Here is a 15,330-nt window from a genome sequence, read left to right as displayed (position 1 = left end):
TACCTTTCCCCAAATCCAGCTCCTACTCATCCTGTGGTGAAAAAGAATCAAACTCCCACAAGACATAAAATAAGTAATTGGATTTGAAGCCAATAAAGCTTAAGATTTTATCATGGTGGGGTATGAAACTAAAATTCCCATTTACAAAATTTGAAATGATATTTCTCAGTCCATCTAATTAGAGAAATTTGCTTGTATGAATTAAAAAGGGTTTCAGTTGTGTAATTTGTAATTAATAACTATTTTATTTTCACGGGAAAGAGGGAAGGGGTGAAAATTACGTTTGTTGATCCAGTGTAGCGTCCACACGTGGCTTGAAATTGAGGTAGCGGTCTGGTGAGGTTAAGGATGTAGTGGTTTGGTGGGGTTGACTACATTACCGTGGTCAAGCAGAATGGGTCATCTGTTAGTGACAGTTCCTTGCGTTTCATGAGCAGAAAAAGCATTGAAGTTGTCGTTCAAACTTAGAGACTCTGAGAGAGAGTGTGCGAGAGAGAGATGGCGCACACAGGTAACAGTTCAATGCACCGGTCGAGTTCGCGGCCTCAATTGCTGGATCTCAGCAAAGCAGAAATTCAAGGAAACGTGGAAGAGAAGTATCCATCTATTTTGCTACCCAATCAGTCTCATGATATATCGTACCTCGCTCTTGACATTGGAGGTAGTTTAGATTCATATTTCGTGTTTCCGTTCCTTATTTAGAACTTGTTTTCGTTTTAGTTATATTTGATGTGAAGTGATAGATGGTGGTGGAAGCGTGATGATAGTGGTGGCTTAAGCCTTTCTTTTATTTGTCCACTGCTTACTATGTTTTATACTCAGTTTTGTAAATTATGTAAAACAATTATAATTTATGCTCAACTTTCTCTCTCAACTCAAACGTTTCCTGAGAGCTTTGCCACCTGTAATGATTTCAAGTTTGAATTCTAAAGTTTTGGAGCGAGAGCTTTGCCACCTGTAATGATTGTATCCAGTTCAAAGATGCTTGTTTCCGCTGTGGAGGATACCTATGATATCTTAAAAAAAACATTGAACGTAACCAGCTCTCTGCAATCTTTCATTGTGTTGTATCATCCTCTTACGAGGGGAAACAAATAATGAAAAAACGATTGAACCGTAGCAGTGGTAGATTCTCCCCCACTGATGTGCGACTCTTAAATTTCTTGTTAATTTCAAAGAAAAAGGTTGTTAGTATTTAAGGATGGCTGGATCTTATGGTTATTGAAATTTATGGGCAGGATCTCTTATAAAATTGGTGTACTTTTCAAGACACCAAGATCAATCAACCAATGATAAAAGGATGAGAAATGTGAAGAATAGACTGGGATTTCCCAGTAACAGGAGAAGCTATCCTATTCTTGGTGGAAGGCTTCATTTTGTGAAGTTTGAGACTCGGAAGATTAGCGAGTGCTTAGACTTCATTTCTTCAAAAAAGCTTCACTTCGGTGGTATTACTATCTTATTCAATTTTCTTCTTTTATGTTTTATCTGTCTCTTCTCTACCTGTAACTTTGTTGTGTCTTATGTGTTAGTTTATTTGCTTTCAGAACTTAATAGATTCAAGATTATTGATTTTTTCTGGTTTACAGGAGGGGAATCTCGTTATTCTGATGGCTCAACTGAATCAAATGCCATAATTAAGGTAACTTGGATTCTCTGACTATTTCTACATTTTCAGAAGCTGGGCTATTTTTTCTTGTGCTGGAGGGATATAGTAAATCTCCAAAACACTCGTTGTTTCATTTTGGCTTGTGCTTGCATGCACAACGGCTATAATCTATGTTTTGCTTATCACATTTGAAAGTAGTTATTGGGAAAATGATAATCAGCCTCCACCCTCCTCCCTTTTGTATAATGATGAACATCAAAGATGTTTCCTTTTGTTTCTGGTATTGCTTATAGCACTTGATTTTAAAGGAGCTGTTGTTATAATTGTGTAGTTCATTAGTGCTTGTTTGGTGTTATTGCAATTGGAATACTCCATTAATGGATTCATCTTGTGACAAAGGCTACTGGTGGTGGAGCACACAAATTTGCTGACCTCTTCAAAGAAAGACTTGGACTTGTTCTCGACAAAGAAGATGAAATGAGCTGTCTTGTGGCAGGAGCAAATTTCTTGCTGAAGGTGGATCCAACTCTTTAAATTACCTGTTTCTCTTGTAATTGTTTAAGAATGATCTTAAACAAATAATACAGATAGTGACAAGACCATCTTGTGAGTTGAAATGTATTTGCAGGTCAAGTCTATATGCATAATTTCCTTTCCTTGCATGATACTTATAATAAGGATAAGACCACTGCAACTAGGTACTCCTTATTTATTCTGATAAATAATCAAAGAAAAAGGGTTATCTTTTTTACATTTCTTTCTTTAGACAGTTTATAGTGCTTCCCCTTGTCTAAGAAGGTAGAAAGTCGATCAATTGCCAAGATTGGCATGCTATCACTTCCACCAGAGTGAGGGAAAACCTTATCTAAATTTTATTCAAACTCATTGATTCATTGTTTTATTGGTGAATTAGTTCAAGGAAAATAAGACTAGAGTTTAACTTTTCACTTAATTTATATAGCTATAGCTGACAACTCTATTTTCTATATTTGAGATCTATTTTTGCCCTTCTCTCTACTTATATTGAAGATTACTAATTAAATGCTGTATCACTTCTTAGTAGGCGATTCGTCATGAAGCTTTTACGCACATGGAGGGCCAGAAAGAGTTTGTTCAAATTGACCCTAATGATTTGTTTCCATATCTTCTAGTTAATATTGGATCTGGTGTTAGCATGATCAAGGTATATTTGTTTAGTTCCTCATTTTATTTAACTCTGATTTCTTTGGTGTGTTTTTTATCAAGACGAACTGGTGGTAATCCATTATCTTAATCCGACTAAACACAGGTTGATGGGGATGGAAAATTTGAGAGGATCAGTGGGACTAATGTTGGTGGTGGTACTTATTGGGGCTTGGGTAGGCTGTTAACAAAGTGTGAGAGGTCATTTTTCTGATGATTTTCCAGTTTTTTACCCTTTATCAACTTCTATATTTGAACTATTACAAAAGGGTTTATTAAAATGACTTCCAGCTTTGATGAATTACTTGAGCTGAGTCAGAAAGGAGATAATAGAAATACTGACATGCTTGTTGGGGACATTTATGGTGGCATGGACTATGCTAAGGTATATTTTTCAATTGATCATTGCCACATGATATTTATCCATGTAAAAGAAAAAATGGTCTAAATTTACTTAACTTCTGGATTGTATTGATATGAGTCATTTGATATTCTTTTTTTATCAATGACAACTCAGTATTTACTGTTATTAAATTACCCTAGATCGGCCTATCAGCTTCTACCATTGCTTCAAGTTTTGGCAAGGCTACCTCCGAAAAAAAGGGGCTTGAAGATTACAGACCTGAAGATATATCACTCTCTCTTTTGCGAATGATATCATACAATATTGCCCAAGTGAGCTTACAGTTGTAATAATTTTATCTTTTTAACAGCAATAAATCAAGCTGGAAAAGTGCATGCAATTTGTGATACATTTGGGCTCATGTTTTTACTGTTTCATTCAGCTTATTCATGTTTGTAACTGTGTTATTTTCTACTCTTGAGTACCTTTTGGAAATATTAGACGCACAGATAATATGCAATTCCGTGTATTCTTAATTGAATATTGTTAAATATCAATTTAAATAATGAAAACATGTATCTTTGACAGAATTTCTCCATAAAAGTGCTTAAAACATTTATATTTTGTTGTGAAATAGCTATTCATTTTATCTTAACAGATTTCATTAATTTTTTCAGAAACCGCAGATCTCTAATTTGGTTAAATTTTAAATGACAGCTTGCTGATTTTGAAATATGTTCTTTTCATTAGAAATATTTTCTAGAAAAATGTTCTTTTGATCCACATGCTACGAGAAAAGACATGAATAGGGACACTCACATATCTAATAACGAGGATGATGCATGACACTAGTTCTAGATCATGCTTTCTGGCATTATCAGGATATATCTGTTCTTCCATCGTTTAGCTCACGAATTGTGTTCTTTTTGTCTCTTCTTTGTAGATAGCCTACTTAAATGCATTGCGATTTGGGTTGAAGAGAATATTTTTTGGAGGATTTTTTATACGGGGTCATGCCTATACCATGGATGCTATTTCTTTTGCAATTCATTTCTGGTACATAAATTTTATAATGACATAATGTAACAAAATCATTTATATGTTTGCTCTTTTAATTGTTATATTTTGTCAAGATCTATATATTTGTCATTCAGGTCTAATGGAGCTGCACAAGCAATGTTTTTGCGACATGAAGGATTTCTGGGAGCATTAGGTGCATTTATGAGCTACGAAAAGCATGGTTTAGATGATCTCATGGTGCATCAATTAGTTGAAAGATTCCCAATGGGTGCTCCATATACGGGAGGCAATATTCATGGTCCCCCACTCAGGGATTTGAATGAGAAGGCAAGGGAGAAGAATTGGAAAACCTTAATGTTTGCTGATCATCTGTTTGAGAAAATGATCCAATTAAATGTGTTCTAACTTTTAGTTATGGTGTTAATTTTAAGCTAAATTAATAGGAATGAATTTTTTTGGCTATCAATCTTGTTACCATCAAGAATGTCCCAATATAGTGTTCGGACTCAGGTTTCTATTAAAGCAATAAAGAAATTAATAAAGTAAGTCCACTAGTGAGATTCTCTGAATAATTCGTCTTTTCAGAAAATGTGGAATCTACAAATTTGAATGACAATCCGTGGGAAGGAATCATATTCAATGGAATTGGAATATTTGTCTATCCACTAAAGACACTAAAATCTTTTTAAATATGGACAAAGGCATTAAATGTGAAAAAGAAAGGAGTGAAAAATTTGTTAACTGTGTCAACATCCTTGTCAGTTAGTAAATATTTATGATGATTTGAATTTGTGAAAAAAGAAACTTTTTTTTCTTTGCTTATATTTTAAATTTGATTATTGTTCTTATAAATCCCTAAAAATTTCTGGTCCTTGGCATTTAGAGGTGTGTGTCTTTTCCTTTGTCTTGTATTTTTGAAGTTTATCAGTTGCCTGTTCCATGACTCATTTTGAAGCTCTTGAATGAATGAATTAATAAACCAATAGGTGGTGAAAAACTTTGAATACTTGCCATTGCCAGCTTGATTGCATGATTTTGACTGAATTTAGAGGTCCTAGAAACTGATATGCCCATCCTGAGGCATTTTTTTTGTTATTTTTCTTATTTGTAGAAGCAGCTTAATCTGTTAGGAGATTTTATAATTTTAGCAATTCTAGTGCAGATTTCTTGGATGGAGAAATTTCTGCAGAAGGGAACTGAGATCACTGCCCCTGTCCCAATGACTCGTCCTGGAACCACTGGACTTGGGGGTTTTGAAGTTCCTTTGTCAAAAGGAAGTATTCTGCGGTCTGATGCTAGTGCTCTAAATGTTGGTGTTCTTCATCTAGTACCCACTTTAGAGGTGTTTCCATTATTAGCAGACCCGAAAATGTATGTATCATACTCAACACATTGGCTTTCTGTTATCAGTATTGTATTAGTTTATTTCTTAACATGACTTATATCTCCACAGGTATGAACCTAATACTATTGATCTCTCAGATCACAGTGAATTAGAGTGAGCACAATATTGTAATTTTTTTAGTTTCATTGCAAATCGAGGCTTCAGTTGTCTCAAGTGCCTGGTTTCTGTGGTTAATGCAAAATTTGTATCTGTGTAGGTATTGGTTCAAAATTTTGTCGGAAAACTTGCCTGATCTTATGGCCAAGGTAACAGTTCTGTCTTAAAACAACTAGACTTCTATCATCCTTTTTCTTTTCATACGTCGCAATGGTAGTAGACAGAATATCCTTGCACCTGATGAGGAAATCTATCCGTATAACTCTATGTTCTGCATATGAAAAAGTTAAAACGTATCCTTTTAACTGTACTGATACTAAATGAGTAATAATATTTTTTACACATGTCAATATATCATATAAAACTTACAAGAGAATAAAGAAAGAAAAATACAAAGCAAAGCATGAGATCGGGTTTCCTCTTTAAACAAACCGATGAACATAAGCATCAAGGCAAAATTTTACCAAGAAGCTTAGTCTCACCTAGGGGTGAAACGAACCTTAGCTATTTGCGAACTAATTGGGTCCGAGTCCGACTCGTGATTTACTTGTTTGTTTAGTTAAATAAAAAGCCTAAGCTTGAGATTATACTTGATTATTTAAGTTAACCGGACTCAAGTTTTAAACAGTTGACATCAAGAGCTTGTGAATAGCTCATTTATATAATTTTCATGAAAACAGTTTTATATATTCTTCTACTAATAATTTTTATTAAAAATAACTTATATTTATCATTTCTCTTTTTTTAGCTAAAATTAAACAAAAAAAAGATAATGTTAAAGTAAGAGGCAAAAATAATTAAATTATGCATGGGCCGAATAAACAGAGCTATATTTTACTTTTTTTAACAAGGCAACTCTAAGTTTTCACTTAAGCTTATTAATAAATAAGTCAAACTTGAACATCTAATCTTTTTCACAAGTCAAGTCCTAGTTTCAAGATCTCGAATTACTTGTATTTTTACATCCCTCTCAGTAGTCTCTTTTCATGTCTAACGTTGAAATCTCTCTTTAAAAAACCTGACAACCTTACCTTCGAAATTAGCATAGCAAAGAAGAAGAAAAAGATCCTGCTATCCCTTAAAAAAGGGAGCAATATAAGTCTTAAAATTTGAACTTGGCTTAATTCTCCCCAAAAGCTAGTTCATGAAGTGAGGTTTGTACCCTATACACACTCATACACATATATATACTCACACAAAATGTAACTGGACTTTGCTTTCTCCTCTCTAAGTAGTTTGGGTATGAAATAAATTATGACAAATGCTAGGATCCTTAAGGCACTGGTAAAAAAAAATAATAGAAATTTGTCATTGAAAAAAGGACATTTGTTGTATAAAAAAGATGAAACTACAAAAATATTCAATATCTGTTTTCCAGATAATTAGAAGCGCTTGTTAATGTGAAGTTAAGGCATTTAGTCAATGCCCTTAGGGCTTGTTAGCGTGACCCATAAACTACATATAATATAATATATATATATATATATATATATATATATATATATATATATATAATGCTCAAAGCTTATTGGATGACAAGACTAACAACAAACAACAGCAAAACCTTATCTCACCAGATAAGGCTGTTGCATGGATCATATGATGCTATTTGGCTTCGTCAAAAACCAAAGTTTTAGGAATATTACTTGGCATGAGATCTCTCTTGACCACTTCCTCCAAAGTTCTTTTTGATCTCCTTCTCTCCTATTCACAAGACTGAAAACTGTGTAATCCACTCTTCTTATTGGTGCTTCCTTTGGTCTTCTTTTTGTCTATTTAGCGACAGGAGCATTTGCCAAAAATGCCAAGGAGGCTTACATATATCTAATAGCTGGGCATATACAATGTATGACTATTAATCCGAGAATCAGTGAAACACTTAAAAACTGTTTAGTAATTATGATTTTATTAGTGTTAAATGTCATCACTTGAGCTTTGGCCTTCGCAGTGTTGTAGGTAGTATGGAGTGATTAGTGTAGTTGCTCTGGTACCAGTCTTGTGGAATGTGTTGTGCTTGTTGGTGGTTGGATAGAAACCCCTAACCTATTTGGTTGAATGATTGCTATATCCTTCCACTAATCCTCACAACATTTTTATAAAGAAAGTATTGAATAAAAACATAAACACATTTAACATCTTGAAGAGTTGAAAAATATTCAATATTCGATATATAACGTAAGTATAATTCAATCTATTAATCCACTAACCATCCGACTGTAATCTTACCAGACCTCCAAATATAGAACAAAAACCAATGGATTAGTTGGACTGGATTACTATTTGTTATTAGATGGATAGTGAACTATCCAACATTCTTTTCTAATTCATAGGGTCCAGTAGTCCAAAGTTCATTGGTTGAGCATAAGTCTCCATCCAAGGAACAAATCTTCCACATTGTTTGATACAAAATTGTGAATAAATATTGAACTTTATTTTATAAAAATATTTTTTTTGGAAGGAATATGATATAATATAATTTAAATGGGTGGATTGGATTTCCATCTATAAAAAATGGTTAATGAATGAGTTGGATAGTTTCTTATTAGACAAGTTACGGATGAACTGAACTTTTTAATGGATTATGGATGATGGTTTATTTTTAACGCATCCAATATAATTCGATTTGATTACGCTCAATCCATACATTTGATATCCTTACTAAAATATGTTAGGCCGTAGCTAGTGAAGGTGGGACTGATGATGCCAAAAGAAGGGGTGATGCTTTTGCACGTGCATTTTCTGCCCACCTGACTAGGTAACATTGACATGATGTTGCTGTTTTCGTGGCTTCCTTCCTATTGTTACTATTTAATAATTTTATGGTTGATCAATTGCATTAGTTTTAATTTCTTGTAAAAACCATTTATTTGATCCTTGTTGCGGAATCAATTTGATTAGTTTTAACTTAAAAGGATTTTAGTGAGTGAAGCTTTCCACCAATGTAATTGATGGTTTTTCAGAAACTCATCAAGAAAAAAGTATATTAAAATCAACTTTGGTTGCCGAACTCCCTGACTCTGCTGTTGGTCTTTCCCTATCTTAACCCTCCACCAACACTTCTCTAATGAAAGCCTGTGAACAAAAAGACCTGGTTGAGTATAAAATGATAATTTAAGGAAATGACATTTTTAATGCATAACGTGCTATTTGGTTCTTGATGGCTATCATTTACCTTTTTCCCGATGATGACAAATTGAGTTTTGACTTTCATGTTTATACTACCTCTGACATTCTAAGCATGGTCAGATTAGTATGTTTTATAGTGAATTGTTTATTCATATGATCAGCTATGTGATTGTTTTCATCTATGCTCCATTACTCTCTCTTACTATGAATAACTTATTTTTCTGTCACTTTTCCAGGCCTGATAAGTTTACTGGTCTCTGACCCTCTTATTCTTGTAGATTATGGCATATCTGGAATAAAAGCATTAAATTTCAGTTATATGTGGATGCATTTTTGCACCATATTTGTCAACATAACAAACATTGAGATCAATAAGTATTTAAAACTATTAACTTTGGTTGGCAATACACTTCTAACTGATTAACTTACACAAAAACTGAATAGGTTAAGGGAGGAACCTGCTGCATACGGCAAGTTAGGCCTGGCCAGACTACTGGAAATGAGGGAAGAGTGCCTGAGGGAATTCCATTTTTTTGATGCTTATATAAGTATAAAGCAGAGGTAATTATATTTGAAAAATCCTATAAATACACTCTCTGGCATGTTCCTTTCCAACACATTTTTATTATTTAACGAAATGCAAGTAGTTTCTATGAAATAAGGAGTGGATCTTGCTTCATTTAGTGTACTTACGTTACATATATTTCATCCAATAATGGTTTGTTGGAAAGTGCGTTGTGGAAAGGGTTTACTTATTTTTCTCATTTATCTTCGTTGAACCATGTGGATGAGATCTTTACTTGGATTCTAGATGTAAGTGTCTGTCAGCTAGTTGTTTGACATGATGCAATGCATTAGAATTATTCTGGCTCACTGAATTTTATGTAGAATGCATGTTCCACTGTTATCAAATGGTTATATAAGGAGATGTTGTTGAATTAACTTCTTCAGTATAATTAGAAAAAAAAGGGAAGGATTGAGCTCTTGGCTCTTCTTTCCGGTCTACACTTTATTTTCTGTTTCTTACTCATTCTTTGGGAGAGGTCTCTTGACAAATCCACCTGAAAATCCCAATCTCCTTCAGAGGTCAAATTGTGAACTTTGGATTTTGGTACTGCTTGGACTCAATATGAATATGTTGGAAATATTTTATGTAATAAAAATATAGAAACAGTGGAACTTGCTGAGAAGAATACTGAGATTTAAAATGAAGGAAATACTCAGTCAAATTAATAAATGAGAATACTTATGTGTGTAACCAATTTGAAATCACTAAGATATCTAACCTACCGTTATATTTACTTGAAATTTAGACTAACTATCTGAAACAAATAATCTTCAACAATACCAAAATCACTATCTGAAACTTATTTAAAATTCAAGTAAAGGAAACTCCCATAACTGTACATTCCTTTTTGAACTTTGCCATGGAAATTCCGAGTTTGAACTCTCAAACTTGATATCATAAATGTTTTAGTACCAAGTTGCCAATAAAGATTTTGACTTAAATTATTGTCATCATATAATTTAATTTAACTCCTGTCTTTAAAGACCATCTGCCAAGATTTTTCATCTCAAATATATCTAGCATGAACTTTAATGATGTCAAGTTTATGTGACACAATCTTTCATCAATTTTGTCCATAGTCATGATCTTCAATTATATCCAAATGCACATAAAAACCATTTCCAACTCCATGTTCGTCATTGATAAAACAATGCTTTCCTTTGAAAGAGACTTCAAATTCACTTCTAACCATTGTGCCACACTAAGGATTTTTTTTTCCAGTTTTGGAATGTAGAGAACATTTGTGACAATTATCAGATAATTCTTGGTTGATATAAAAGTTATTCTTTTTCCTTTGGCTTGCACAAATTTGCCATTTCCCAACTGACTGTTGGTTGAACTGACTTGTCAATGGAGGAAAAAAAAACATTTTGTCATGTGATTAGTGCAGGTCAAATAAGCCAAATATTCAATCCATGCGAGCTGAGTTCTTTTGATGCCACAAATAAATACTCATCATTGTTATTTTTTTCAATCAATCTTTCCTGTCATATGTTCTATTACTCAGGTTGTTTTTTCTTCAAGTTGCAATACTTTTTCATTATGACCAAGTTTTTTTTGCAAAAGTTAGTGAAAAAAGGTTTATCTTTGTACAAGCATTCTTCTTCCCTATGATTAGTTTTTGGCGATGAAAACAAATAAAAAAACTTTCCTTTTTATAGAAGAATCTTCAATTTTCCCTTTGTTGCTGGATGATTGTGTTAAACACCTGCCATTATATTTCGCTCGAAAGGTTCTTTCAATCATTTTACCAGTTCTCATTGAGACCCTTTTGCTTTTTTGCATGACATTTGTCTGTTAGCTTTGTAATTGTTAGAGCTTACAAATCACTAGTTTGTAAAATAAAAATATCTAACCTACCAGAGATTAAAGATGAAGGAAAATAATAATTCAGATATATGAGAATGCAAGCGTAGGCTTATAACAATTTGAAATCCCTAAAATATCTAACCTATCATTGGATTTACTTGAAATTTAAACTAACTGAAACAAATCATAGAAGATAAAATGTTCAACAATAAAAATATCAGTGTAAAACTTATTTAAAATTAGAAATTCAAGAAAATGAAACTCTAACAGAATATTATCAGGGGCATCCCCATCTAAAAATCCGAATATTCTAAACATCGTAAAAGCATTTGGAAATCAAAATATGCTCTTTTGGGTTGATCCTGGGGATCTCACTATCCTGCTTTCGTTGCATATCCTTATTTTCTTAATTGAAAGATTTTTCCTCTTTGGAACTTGTTTATAATTTGGTTTATTTTAATTTTGGCAAAAAAGTTGTTTAGATGTATTGTGTTTCATTACCAAAACCCTGATTGGACCCATTTTGACTAGAGTCGACAGGAAAACCTTGATTTTTTTTCTTTTGTTTGTAGTTTATACGGATGGATATGCAAAGGATTTAATTCAAGATAAAAACCAAAGTGTCTTTTGATTTATATATCTAATCGCACATTGCTGCATTGTAAAAGATACAAGCTTTAGGCTTACAAATCAAATCTAAAATAAAAGAAGAGGACTTCCCTGCTATCAATGTTAACATAGTTAACGTTATCATTAGACCTACATTATCCTCATAACGTCCTTATTCTTGATCACTTAAATTTGTTATTTTTATATCTATGATAGGGAAAATGAGGCATCAATTGCAGTCTTACCTGATTTGTTGATGGAGCTTGATAGTCTGGATGAGGTATGCCTTACTAATACTACAATCCTCGGAATAAAAATTGGTGGTAGGAGTCAATATTTGTTCTTTCTAGTGTAGTGGATGATATATGCAACTAACATACATTTTCACGTGAGTGGACGTGACAATGTACCTGAATCAATAGTCGTAGGCCCCTAAGTCACCCTTTTTTCTCATAAATCATGTTGGTTGAAAGTCTTATTTGTTTCAGGAAACAAGACTACTTACTCTAATTGAAGGTGTTCTTGCTGCAAACATTTTTGATTGGGGATCTCGTGCATGTGTGGATCTCTATAATAAAGGAACTATTATTGAAATTTACAGAATGAGTCGCAACAAAATGCAGAGACCCTGCCGAGTAGGTTTTGTTCAACATATTCATGATGAGGGTATTTGATTTCTTATTTATTATCATGATTGATTGTTGAATATTAAGCTAATTGTTTTCCATCTAGGTGGATGACTTTGATGTCTTTAAGGAGAGAATATTAGGAACTGGGAACAAGAAACCACCACCACATAGAAGAGCTTTACTTTTTGTGGATAATTCAGGTGCTGACATTGTTCTTGGGATGCTTCCCCTGGCACGAGAACTCCTCCGTCGTGGTACTGAAGTGAGTTTTTATTGGAGAAAATTTGAATTTGTATAATGGAATGGATTTTCACGCAGGAAATGAACTCATCTGAATTTTAACTACTCATGAACCATGAATTTAATAGTGGTGTCTTGATTTAGTATAAATGTGAAAGAATTACGTTTGTTCTCTAGGTAGACAATTAAACAGGGGTAATGCAATAATGAATCAAATCAATATTCATATAATTGGTCCTATCCTATGCCTATGAGTGTGTATTTCGAATATATAATGGGTGAGTGCAGGTGGTCCTGGTTGCAAATTCCCTTCCTGCTTTGAATGATGTGACTGCAATGGAGCTTCCTGACATTGTTGCTGAGGCTGCCAAGGTTTGTGTATTTTCATGAACTTCAACCTGTTCGTCTCTGTAATATTTGTGACGTTGGAGCATTCCCTTGTAAGATTTATATGAATGTCTTTACCATTAATTAGTTACCACTTTCTTTTTTTTCTTTTTAATGTTTTCCAGGTAAAATTTCATGCTCACTAAATTCCTAGCATATAAATCTCTATGAACACAAATTTGGCATGCAATGAAGTTATGTAAAGCACAGTTTTCCGACGAAGGGGCATTTTATGTAAACATCTGTGTTTGTAGCACTGCCATATTTTAGTTGACTAATTTTTTTCTTCTTCACTTCGTGATCTTCCCTTTAATTTTTGTGTTCTTTAATCCAAATAAACAGTTGTATAAATTTATAAAATGCAATTTGTTTTCTTGTCTTGTAGATTTTCCCTTACAAGTTAAATGATCAAGTAGGCAAGCATTTACGTGATTTTAACAACAATGGTTATAACTTATAGAACATTTTTTCAGTGTCAACTCATGTGTTTCTCTTTCAGCATCATTGGTAAAAGAAAGTATTTGCTGTGGTACCTTATTAAGTGTTAATGGAAGATTCTGATATCATTGAACTAATTGTTTTTGTCAATTTCTTTACTTCACCTCAGCCGCAGTATCTGTGATGATCATGAATTAGTTAAAACATTGAACTAATTCTTCTATCTTACAGCACTGTGACATTCTTAGGCGAGCTGCTGAATCTGGTGGCTTGCTTGTTGATGCAATGAATACTACCTTGGACAGTCCTAGAGAAAATTCGTCTTCCGTTCCCTTGATGGTTGTTGAGAATGGATGTGGTAGCCCTTGTATAGACTTTAGGCAGGTCAGCTCTGAGCTGGCTGCTGCTGCAAAAGATGCCGATTTGGTGGGGAGAACAATTCTGTTTATCTAATAACATTAATATGGATGTAATGAAATCATGATGCATATTATTATAATTGAGCTTTCTCTCTTGAACAGATAATTTTGGAAGGGATGGGTAGAGCTCTTCATACCAATCTGAATGCCCGGTTTAAGTGTGATGCTTTGAAGGTAAGCTCGTGTAGCTTATACTTACTGTCAGTCAGCTGAATTTCAATTTGGCATTTTTATCTGTGTTTCATGGTATAGTTACTTAGTTAACTCTAATTCTTCTCTAGGATTTCTTGTTCTCTTATCCATGACCATGTTGAAAACTTATCTGCTTTGGTTGTTGCGTGAATTCCTGAACTCATTAGGATTCATTAAATGCAAAGTCTTTATCACGCTGCCATATCTGTGATTATGCATATACTGTCAGTCTTCTCATACTCGCATTTTTTAGTTCTTTTTTTTTGTGCATCCGCCTCTGAACAATACTTAATCCAATCATCATAGTTTATAGGCAACCTTATTGCAGATTCATATCTTCAGATTTATGACATTTTAATGGGTTCTTCTTTCATTGCTATGACATTCATAACTTCTGTATTAGAGTCGCGAATGTGCTATTTAATTTCCAACTATTGTACGTCAATATGAATGTGAAACTGCACCATTTAATTACTTTATACTTTTAATGAAGCCTATTACTGTCCCTTATTCTGTTAATAAGATGGATTTACGTCTAAGGGGCTATTTTGACACATTTCTTTCCCTCTCCCTTTTTCTTATTTATGGTAGCTTGCAATGGTGAAAAATCAGAGATTTGCTGAAAAGCTGATTAAAGGGAACATATACGACTGTATTTGCAAATACGAGCCGGCTAACTGAAAGCTTCTATATCATACGAGCTCCTAGTCCAATGTGTCAATAGCATCCATCCTTGGAGGGGATCTAGAATAATCTTCTGGGAGCAGAATTGTTTGCCATATGTGCTTTTTATAACCAACAATCATCACTATCTTTATTTTGGTTCAATGGGAAAACAAGACTTCAAACCTTTCATCCCAGGAATTTAAATGATTAAGATCGCCTTTGAATGTGTTTTTTATAACCAGAAATTATTCTTCTCTTTAATTTGGTTCAATGGGTAAACAAGACTGGAAATCTTTTTATGTAAAAAATTATTAAGAGTGCCTTTGAAGGAAGGATTTCTTTACCTTAAGCTATTTTATTTTTATTCTATAAAATTTGAATTTCATTGTGCTAAAGAAGATGCGAAATTTTAGTATGCTCAGTAATGCAGTGAAACTCAGATTAAAAAAATGGAGCAACTAGTTCGATTAAAGTTTCGTAAATCATGTACCCGATTTGTTCCATCTATATGTAGTAAGTAGATTAGAAGAGTAAGATTGAGTGAAAACTGGCTGAAGGTACATAAAAATTACGAAACTTGGTAAAAATTAAT

General features: G+C 33.4%; 1 protein-coding gene across 2 annotated transcripts; it reads left to right on the top strand.

Annotated features, from left to right (window-relative positions):
* The first annotated feature begins 285 nt into the window (after positions 1 to 285).
* Positions 286 to 14,999, top strand: LOC108347298 (pantothenate kinase 2). 2 transcript variants are annotated; one of them, XM_017586468.2, is made up of 22 exons: positions 289 to 661; positions 1,239 to 1,448; positions 1,590 to 1,642; positions 2,009 to 2,125; positions 2,673 to 2,792; positions 2,898 to 2,992; positions 3,083 to 3,176; positions 3,335 to 3,466; positions 4,078 to 4,190; positions 4,289 to 4,481; positions 5,317 to 5,525; positions 5,608 to 5,652; positions 5,756 to 5,804; positions 8,328 to 8,410; positions 9,226 to 9,342; positions 11,984 to 12,047; positions 12,256 to 12,402; positions 12,500 to 12,658; positions 12,925 to 13,008; positions 13,693 to 13,887; positions 13,983 to 14,054; positions 14,664 to 14,999. In XM_017586468.2, the coding sequence occupies exons 1-22, from the start codon at positions 499 to 501 to the stop codon at positions 14,751 to 14,753; spliced, it is 2,604 nt and encodes an 867-aa protein (XP_017441957.1). In that variant the 5' UTR covers positions 289 to 498; the 3' UTR covers positions 14,754 to 14,999. The 2 variants fall into 2 exon arrangements, with proteins under 2 accessions (XP_052726256.1, XP_017441957.1); XM_052870296.1 differs by lacking the exon at positions 9,226 to 9,342 and having other exon boundaries at positions 286 to 661.
* The last annotated feature ends 331 nt before the right edge of the window (positions 15,000 to 15,330 follow it).

The sequence above is a fragment of the Vigna angularis genome, chromosome 1, assembly GCF_016808095.1.
Source record: "Vigna angularis cultivar LongXiaoDou No.4 chromosome 1, ASM1680809v1, whole genome shotgun sequence".
NCBI classification, from domain to species: Eukaryota; Viridiplantae; Streptophyta; class Magnoliopsida; order Fabales; family Fabaceae; genus Vigna; species Vigna angularis.
The sequence above is the reverse complement of the archived record's forward strand: the minus strand, read 5'-3'. Positions and strand labels throughout refer to the sequence as shown.

What these genes read in the sequence shown, in the direction of transcription:
- LOC108347298 (XM_017586468.2), top strand. Translation starts at nt 499, where the DNA reads ATGGCGCACACAGGTAACAGTTCAATGCACCGGTCGAGTTCGCGGCCT. An exon ending in TATCATACAATATTGCCCAA is followed by an intron (nt 3,467 to 4,077) that starts GTGAGCTTACAG and finishes TCTTCTTTGTAG; the next exon opens with ATAGCCTACTTAAATGCATT. An exon ending in TCAGATCACAGTGAATTAGA is followed by an intron (nt 5,653 to 5,755) that starts GTGAGCACAATA and finishes GTATCTGTGTAG; the next exon opens with GTATTGGTTCAAAATTTTGT.